The 10191-nt window shown below is 39.9% G+C and overlaps 1 protein-coding gene across 1 annotated transcript in view; it reads left to right on the top strand.

Annotated features, from left to right (window-relative positions):
* Nucleotides 1-6156, top strand: part of FAM188B (family with sequence similarity 188, member B) — a gene marked incomplete at its 5' end in the record, with an annotated part of 44920 nt that extends 38764 nt beyond the window's left edge. Inside the window, 2 exons of the mRNA XM_010185925.1 lie at nt 1812-1884; nt 6108-6156. Coding sequence (XP_010184227.1) covers nt 1812-1884; nt 6108-6156 — 122 coding nt within the window. The remainder of the gene's footprint in view (nt 1-1811; nt 1885-6107) is intronic.
* Nucleotides 6157-10191: the final 4035 nt, after the last annotated feature.

The following is a 10191-nucleotide window of genomic DNA, read 5'->3' as shown; positions in this document are numbered from 1 at the left end:
AGAGTGTGTTTACCTATGTTAACAGTTACAGTATGTCTCCAGGTAAAGATATAGGTGATTTTTGTACAATCTGCTTTAATAAATATTCTTAGTGACACATTTTTTCCTATTCCTTTGTATGAAAATGATCCATTCAAACTTCCTGGTTGGAATAACTCATGTCTTAAAATGATGACGTTTAGCAAGTTGGCAATGACTGGAAAAGGCATCCCTGCAATGTACTTATCCTGCTACCAGTACTATGGTCAGGATGGTGGTTGTTGCTTCTTACTATGAGAAGATCCAGAACAGCAGTATTAGGAATTTCAAGAGGGATCCAAATACTACTGGATACCTCTAACAAAACATTATAAACTCTTCGATATTAGGATAAAAGTGGTGCTTTGAAACATAAAAGATTCCTGTGTACCTCTAAGTTCCTGAGGATCTAGGAGAAAATTGCCTGTACTTTATGTACTTTTAAATATTGCCTATTTCCTACTACTTACAGTCATTCAGAGTTTTCTACATGTATTTATACCAACAAGATCAACAGGCAAGAGAGAGCCAAGTTCTCTCTATGACATGAGGAAGCCAGATATATCTGAGACTGGCGGCTGTGAATGCAAGAGCAATTGCCTCCCATCCTGTCTACATCAGTCTCACTGAAGCAGACCCGTATCCTACACCCTGTCTTGGCATCATTTTTTGCTCCCAACCTGTCTGTTGGCTGGATGACAGACGGAAAAGAAGAAAAAGAAAAAACCCTAATCTGCTGCAGTTCGAAATGGTTTACTCCAAAACAGGAAACAGCTGAGCAGACTGACATCCAAGCTGGTCGCAGGATATTTTCTCTTTGAGGAGTTCAGCGACTACTTTCACTGTTGACAGATCCAGTGGCTGAGACACTGACCTCTCTGTTTTCCCCAGAACAGTGCAATTGCCTCTCTCTCCCAAAGGAATGTTCCAAGCCTAGGGTAGCTCTCCTATGTCCAACACAACTCAATCTTCTCCTGTCTGTGCACTACTTTCTTGACTGTCAAGGACAACCTTCACTTCAAGGGTGAAGGAGTCTTAACCTAGTTTGAACTGAACTTGAGGTTTCCTATTCAACTACTGCTGTCCTCAGTTTTTGAGTAATGACAATTGCTTTCTTAGTAATTACGACATCAGTTGCAAAAGGAAAACCTCATGACAGCCCTCCAGCATGTTCTTTCACTTTCTAATACCAGTTTTGCTTGAAACCATCTCTATTTTAGTAAACTAACCTTGCTCAGGGCATGGGTCTGAACACTGTCCCAGGATCTTCCTTACGGTTAAGCAGTCAACACAGTTCTGGGCAAATTTCTGTCCCAGAACTAACACTGGGCACAATCTGGGGATCATTTCCAACAGCAAGTGTGCATTCAGTCACCTTCTCTCAGCATTTAGCTTGCCATCATTTGAACAGGCAATAGACCATGAGCTAAACTGGTTTAAGAGATGTCAAGCAGTGAGTGCCACACTGTCCACTCAAAGATCAGCTGTAAAGCCCATGCAATCTGCCAAGAGCCATAGTCATGGTATCTACTCTGAGTGTTCCTGGTCCTGCCTGGGGCCAGTCTGTTCAGATGGTGTGAATGAGGGCAGGAAATGGTATTCAAGTGACAGCAGTGCTCATCCTCCAGGGTATTTCCATCCAAAGTGGGTATGTGCCTATTGTGGGCTAGGAGATTCACAGTGTGACTGGTAGTTTGTCGTGTCCTTGGGTGAAGTTCCTAGAAGCTACTCTGGTATTCTGTATGAATAGAAATGTACTCCAGCCACTAATAATGACTGCTATGTCTCTGCAGACACAACTCAGATGTGCGCTGAAGATAAAGAAAATGATCTTACTCCTCCACTTGAGCACTGTATTAGGACAAAGTAAGTGAAACTACAGTTTTTCATACACATATATTAAGTTATTGATATAAATAATATGTGTAAGTGTTGTAAAATATATTGCAGCAAGTAATCTTGGCAAAATTACTGCTTAAAAATCAGAAGTAATTTGGATGGGCCAGGCTCTGATAATATGTGTAACACATTTAATTGTGTGTGGTGGTAGTTAACATCTAACTGGCTAAGACATTAATTTCATTCTTAGAGGAACTTTCATTACACATCACCAAGAACTGAGTGAGCTAAGTTCAGTTTGAGCACAACTTGATTTCAATAGTTCTAAATTTAGATTCCCAAAAGTCATTGATTCCTGTTGTAGAGGTGTAATGAGAAAAGGAGAAAATTTCTTCCACCTTCATCAATCTTTTCTGAAAAACGTAATTGCACTGGGAGACCTGGGTACCATTCTCAATGCAGGAAGCCCTGTCCTCAACATCTCAGTGTTTCAAACTTTCCTTGTGTCTGTGAACAGCACAGTTTCTCAAGATCACAAAGCACTGTGTTTTGTGAAGTCATTCTTGACAGCTCTTAGGTCATATTCTCTCCTTAATTCAAGGCTAATTCCTGTCATGTTAGGATCTGTGTGGCCATTTTGAGGTCTATATGATATTAAATGATGGACTTTTAAGCAATTCATCTCAGTCGTACTGAAGTTAATGAGAACATTTTCTGTTTAGTGAGATGAGAAAGAAGCAAAATGGAGAAATTTAACTGGGTAGAAAAATAACCTTTATATCAATTCCACCAGCATGACTTTGAAAGCTGCTATCTGAATATCTTTGGAGCAAGAAGTAAAAGCCTCATTGTCAAAGACCGTAACATTGGTTAAATCAGCAAGCCAAGCAGCTTCATATTTCTCTTGTAATTTCCCTCCTCTCCTTGCCACAATTTGTCCTCTAATAAAAAATATCAAAAAAGAAGAAAAAAATACAATGGCTGCCGAACAGTGTGTTCATGCAGGACTGCCATTATAAAGTTACAGAAAAGTAAAAGATGCATCCTATAATATGACAGCAGTGACATTAATCCAGACTCCCTGCATGTGTAGATTGTATTGATTCCTCTGTTCCAGTGGCACATAAGCATGACTACAAACTAAAATAAATAATGTATGTCCTCAGAAACCACACAGTGGTGGTGAATAATGCATGCAACTGCTTAAAGTTGCACTTAGAACCTCCTCTGTTCCTGGCATTGTATCAAAGTTATACAGTTTTTGCAATGGTGATCGTTGTTTATTTTAAATAGCCCTGCTTTAATCTACTGGAGAAGTAAATTACCAGCAAATTCCAGTGTCAATTTATTTTGTTTGTACCATTCTCAGGACTGTCTGATTTACCCTAATCAGTCTGGCTCCTTGTTTTCAGTATTCTCCATTTGCTTTGAGTGTATTTGTTTAAGCGTGGCCTTGCTGCTAAAGGTTTTTCATGTTATATTTTTCCTTTTTGTTTTAAGAACTTTTTCTTCCAACTATATAAGGAAAAGTAAAAACAAACCAAACTAACCAGTATTTTATCAAATTGGGAGATAAAAAGAAATGTTTTCTATCATACATGGAAAACACTCCTAAGCCATTTTTTAGTAAAGCAAGCAAACAAGAAAAGAGCCATTATTTTGACAAAACATTCATGATGAAGTTCCTCAAACCTTTCTTATAAAAAAATGCCGCATAATTTCTCAGGCAGTGTGGAAAATGTCACAGTCTGAACAACCAGAACTGTTAAGATTAACTGTTGTTTCCAAATGGTGATTGGGGTTTTTCCTTTCGTTCACATGACTCAGTTCTGGTTTAATCCATGAAAAGCCTTTCCCATTGTTTACCCCAATACCTGAACACCACCGTCCTGTAGTACATTGAGTTAAATGCCTAACATCTGTCTGCTGTTTGTTCTCTTGTCCTCTCCTAGAAGGAAAACTGCATATGCAATAGACCGTTTCTGTATTTAGGTTTTTTGTTATTATTATTACCAGAGGAGAAGGGTTGTTTTCCTTCTGCAGGAGGAGGAGGTTGGTGTTTTTAGCCCTTATTCTACAAAATGTCAGAAAAGCCAGCTTTGGGTTTAAGGCAGATGGTAACATTTCAGATGGCTGAAATGACTAGTCACCAACAGGTATCACTTTAACCTGCAAGCTCCCAAAGAGTCAGTACAAGTAAATGTGCTTTATTTGTGGCTTTCAGCCCCAAACATCTGTAGAAGCGGTCAGATTCTGACCAAGAGATGTCTGGAATGTGCATCCCTGGGTGGTTTGGGAGATGCCGTGCAGACGTCTTATCCCATTCTTCCCTGAAGAATACATTTATATCGCAGTCACAATCCTCGGCATCTCTCTGCACTGACGGAAATAACATCTGTTACCTCTGCCTGAGGGGAATAAAACTTTGATCTGATAATATAATCTGAATCCAGCAGTATACTTTGTTAACCCTCTGGCATCAGCTGTCCTCTGTGGTAGTGGGGTAGTTCATCTGTTTGGCTTTGAAGTGAGACAGCCAGTGGGAATCTAGTGGATAAGAAGGGAGAATGGTATTTCATCCTGAACTATCGGTGTGCTCTAACACAATACTAAATTATTAGTCCAGGAGATACTCTCTGAATGTTATTCCAGACTAAGCATTGTTCAGGGCCTGAACCAGTTCCTCTTGGGTTCCCGTTAACTCCATGACCCTTGGGTGAGGTCATAGTTGAACCAAATGGGTCAAATGTAGTTTTCATCTTGCTAATCTGATAAATTATAATCGAAACAGCAGCTAGAACCTGGACTCCATTTGAATTACGTTGTGGCAGGCTAGTTTGGGGAAATGGTCAGGCTGAATTGTCCAGATAGTTGGTTTTTTTTATTTGTATCTGTTCGGCACCTATGAGTGAGGTTCCTCACTATCTGACACCTTTGAAAGGTGTCTTTGGCTTCCTTTTGAAAGGAAGGTCTTTCTGCATTTTTTTTAATTTTTATTCTTCAGCAAAATATAAAAAGAAGGAGACATCTTACAACAGCCCTCAGATGGTCACTTCCTTTGAGACGTTGCACTGAACACTGCATTAATTCAGCTTTTGGTTTTGTTTTACACTTAATTGACTTGCTCAGCCAAGGACGGAGCTGCCATATCCTTGCCAACACATTCTTTCCTCAGTGATAGAAAGAATGTGGCACTCTGGCAACTCACCCTTGTCCTCACCCCCTCACCAATGTCTTACTACTGTGCACATGTGCTCTGAGTCAGATTTTCAAAATAGATGTAAATACTGGGAATGCAATAGTTTATTTCTCAGAAGATATGGACCATGAACTTGCAAACATGAGAAATGCCACAAACAAGGGTGCAATTCATGCAACAAATGATTCTGACTCTGAGGTTGAGTCACTTTAACCCAGTGAGGTCACTGGAGAGCATCTCCCTGCTTTCATCAAGTCTTGGTTCAGATCTTTGTCTTCTGCCATGGTTTGGAGACACATTTGGTGACAAATGCAGGATAGATACCTTATTTTCATTCAGTGTTGGTCACATCCCTGGACTGGGCAGCTGAGCAGTAACAACCAATACAGAGCCAGAAATTAAAAGCATGGAAGGTTTTTGGTGTACATGCATGTGGACTCAGTATATTGTTCAGTGATTTTGTTCTCAGTATACATCTTTAGTGTTATTCTGAAGAATGAATGAGGGCAGAGAAAAAGCAAAACCTCAGCATAGGAAAAGCAAAACACTGCAATCAAAGTGAGCCATTGAATACTTCAAAGGAACCAAGGTCAGGAGCTAAGAGCTGCTGAATGAAGTGATCCGGTCGTAGGGCCTCAGCATCACAGATTTCCTAATCAGAGGCCTGCCTGTATAGGAGTGTGCAAATTGCTCAGTAACAGCTGAGATTGAGCATCCTGGTTATACAGGGTTGATTCTTGTATCCACCTTGGGGATTCCTACAGTCATTGCAACATGAAGGTACTTGTTCTGAATCAGCTGCTGCTGAGGACTCTGTGTTACTTAGAAGAGCCTGGAGGGAGGGTAAGGAGACCTCCAAACTTGGACACCTAAAATTAGGAGGCACAAGTGCCTCACTTCTGTTCCTCTCCCTTTGAGAAGATGCCATTAGTTATCCCAAATGAGTCCATCCTAATCTCTCCAAGGTTCGTTGGGTGATTGAGGGATGCTGGGTTACATTTCCAAGGACCCGATTAACTGATGTATGTAAAATGATTGCTTTTATTTCTAGGTGGCAAGGAGCTGTTATTGACTGGAATGGCACCGAACCAATCTTGTGACTGGCCTGACCTGACCTGCACATTATTTGTAAAGACAAAAGGAAACGACTGAATTAGCACATTGCTATTCCCACCAATGCAGGAAATAGGACAAGAGTTGTGCAGTTTATGATGAGGAAGAATGACATGGTTTGCAGGCTGGAAGAGTCTCACCTCGGTCACCTCGTGCTTCAGATATTTTGCTTATAATATAAACAACACTTACGTAAATTACTTATCACTGCCTTTAACATACAGCTTCTGAGGGTAGACAGAGTTTCCACCACCAGATCAAGGTTGCAGATGAAGCAGTGAAGTCATCAACGTCCCCTTGAGGTCTCTTTCTGGATCCACTCTGTATCCTGCAATTGTTTCAAAGCATCTGATGAAAGATGCTCAACCCAGATTTCTGTCACTGTACATGCCTTCTCTGTACTGCCTACAAAACTCCAGTGCAAGTATAAAACATCATCCAAGAAGTATATATCCACTTATTTACCTGATATTAGTAAGTTTTATTTTGCACTAAACAGATTGGTAACCATATGGGCTTTTCAGGTAAAGCCTGACCTATACCAAGTTCTTGTTGTGTCATAAAGGTTGCGGTAATGATTGTGGTTTTGTGTTACCAGAATAATAACAGTAGTAAGTTCCTTCTACTGAGTACAATTTGGTGTACAACAGTGCCTCACACTGACGTACCTCATTTTTCTTTCAGGATGAGAGAGAGCTGTATCAGTATCTTTACATTTATACCATTGTAACTACTTAAACACTAGGGTTTATTTACACCAAAGTGGAAGATAGGATCAGTGGTTTGCTGCTTCCTCATTGCAAGACAACAGAAGAGTTGCTAGGCTTGAAATTTAAATGGTGCCTATCTGTGATAGATACCCTTTTTCATTATTAAATCAAGTGTGTGTACTGAAATGATGTACTATGGAGGTACATCACGAGGTACTGAAGCAGCAGTTTGTATTCTGAAATGAGTTATTTAAGTGACATATTTTGGCAACACTTTACCAAAATTGGAACAAGTTATTGAACTGAAGATATGAAAAAATGCCTTCAAAAAAAGGCAGATAAATGGTGTTTCCAGAATTATTCCTCTCTTTTGAGAGTATTTCATGAGGGTTTAATAAAAAACTTTTACTTTCTGATATTTATCATAGCACCTTCTTCCTAGCCAGTATGCAAACTCCTCTGAGTCTTGATAAACTAGTTGCTATTTCCAGAATCAACTTCCAACAAAAATTCAGTGTCCTACTGTGTGTAGTGTGGAGTTACCAAACTGACTAAACAAATACAAACCTCGAAGAACTAGCCCTTGAGCTAGATTTGGAAACAAACCTGAATATAAGCCATAACCGAGTACCAGAACGGTTTAGATAATCTTGGAATGAATATCTCTCTCCTCCTTTGTTTCCCATTCACATCAAACCATCTATATGCAGTAAAGCATCTTAGAGTTTCAGTTATTTTAATGTTATTTAATTCAGTGTAATGCAAGTTGTTTGGTTTAGATCAGATAGGCAATCTTCTGTAAACTTTGTGAGATTAGGATCTCCCATTCAAGCCTCAGAGGCATAGGCAACCTCTGATCTGAACTCATTCCTCACTGCTGCAGGGATGTTACATGGCTTTTGGCAAACCCTTTCATCTCTGTGTCTATGGGGATACATTTGTACTGTCAGCTATACCTGGACTCAATACTGCCTTTAAGATACACTCATTGTCCATACTTAAAGCACTGCATTAAGTATGCACTGAGGAAGAGCCTCAGTGTAAGCTCCAGTGTTTCTGGGAGTGGGAGATCCCAAACAATCAGAGATCCCAGATCCAAAGCCTTTGTTCCTTTTGAATTTTCTATGAACTGTAGTCCACACTTTGTTTCATGAACCAAATGTAGATTGACTTTTCCACCTACCTCACAGAGAATCAGTTTTTGTGCAGAATGCCTTTGGACAGAAAATGGTGTAGAGATGAAAAATGGTGGAAGATTTTGGAACCAGGTTTAACAAAACATTCCTTTCTGGATTTTCCACCCTAGTCATCCTACACCATTATGTCAGTTTGGAGATAACCTTCCACTCCCTGATAGAAAGGCAGCAAAGATAAGTGCTCATCTGGGGAAGGAGAGATTCCTTGTGACACGCCAGATTTCATCTGACTGAAGTATGGATGTCTGCAGTGCAGACGTGTTCAGAGGAGCTGTTCTCTGTTCAAAGGAGGGGAGGTATCAGGGTGTGATGTATCTTGGCATTAGGATGAGAGTAACTATGCTCCAGACTGTAAGATGAGTATGAAGGGAGCCCAAGAGGATTGCATTAAGTGGGTTTCACCCATGAAGATGTAAGGACTTTTCAGGGTATAAAAAGAGTACGGATTAATGAATAGGGCTTGGAATTAGATTGCAGTGTCTGGTTTATCTGAGAGGGGAAATGAAGATGAGGAGAGGCCCTGAACTCTGACCCTCTTTCCTAAACAGACTGCAAATGACTTTAAGGCTCCTTCATCACTGGTTATGGAGATTATTTTTATTGAAACTTAATTTTTATGGCAACAAAACCTCATTGAGACAAATCTTTCTTACATTTTGTCTGTCATGGTGTCCACGACTATTTGTTCTGCAGAATGACCACTATCCACCCGTCACCTATTTAAGATGAATTAACTCCAGGTTCACCTGTGCCTTCACTCACAAAGGCAGAAATAAAGTGTTTGGACCACTTCACCAAATCCCACAAAGCTGGAGCACTGAGAACCTCAGCACTGCTAAGCTGCTTCCACCCCTCCTTGCTCCTGGAGCCTGAAAGCGGTATCTTCCTTCACCAGGGATCGGTAGTAGTGTCCTTACTAGGCAAGAGAGATGGCTCCAAATTTGCTAGGGCCATCCTTCCATCAAGAAGAAATGTGCAACCAGAACATTAATTTAGATCTAGTTCTTCTCAGAAAAATGACAGAGCATTACTTCGATCCCTGTTTGCATCAAGACTTGAATATTTTTATTTGATATAAAGCACCAGAAGTTATTTCTCTTAAGATATTTCAGGGCTTTTTGAGTCAATCAGACAAAGCAATGCAAAATGTTACACGGCAGTGCAAAAACTTTTGCACAGATCTGTGTAGAATCACATCCTGTTCCAGCAGCATGCATGTATTTTTTTTAATTATGTTTTCCTCTTCATTGTTTCTTATTTTCTTTTTCATTGCCCAATGAATGTGGCTTCCTGAAATGAACAAAGCAGCAACAGTTTGATAATTGAGCATTAAATGACACCAGTGACATTGGCACTTGGTCTGCATGATGTCTTAATTTCATTTTCTTTTCTCAAGAATAAAAAAGCATACAAAATTACACCCTCTGCTGAAAGCTGACCCCTTAGCTAACAACAGATGTGGCATATTGTGTATGTAGATGAATATGTAAGCAGAGTTACTATTTTGGTAAGGTGTCGTATGTGCCACCTTTGTACAAAATGTTTATTCAACTTTGTCTTGTACAGAATATCCCATACAAATAAAACATTTAAAGCAAAGATAATAGTAAAAGCCCAGATTTCCTCCTCATTTTTTTAAAAATAACTCATTTGTTAGTGGAAATTTATCTGGGAGATTAGATTATAAATGTTAAGTTTATAAAATCTTAAGATTATAAACGTTAAGCCTCCTCTGCTGTGAGAGGAACCGTAGCACAGTCAGAGTGGGATGAAGCAGCCCACGCTGGCCTAGTGGTGTTACACCTAGGGTGCTATAGAAGCTTACACAGAGTCCGAGCCCATCTTAAAGCATGAGGTACTATCTGACCCCATGTACGCACATCCACCATATTCTGTTCAAAACCTACTGAAGTGGTGGTGAAAACTGGAAAGGTCTCATTACTTATTGTATAGTCTGATATGAGTCACATCATCCTGATCTAAATCAGTCATGTTGCAGAGTTTTATTAGGAGACTGAGCAGGGTGGATATGTGCATACGTGGAGTAGGTTTCTTATCCATTTGCAGGTCTATTCTACACAGAAGAAAACTGTTTTATTATTATAGCAGCTCACAC

Source organism: Mesitornis unicolor, unplaced genomic scaffold (genome assembly GCF_000695765.1).
Source record: "Mesitornis unicolor isolate BGI_N332 unplaced genomic scaffold, ASM69576v1 scaffold14686, whole genome shotgun sequence".
Lineage (NCBI taxonomy): Eukaryota > Metazoa > Chordata > Aves > Mesitornithiformes > Mesitornithidae > Mesitornis > Mesitornis unicolor.
Note: the sequence above shows the minus strand (reverse complement) of the source record. Positions and strands in the feature narration are given on the sequence as shown.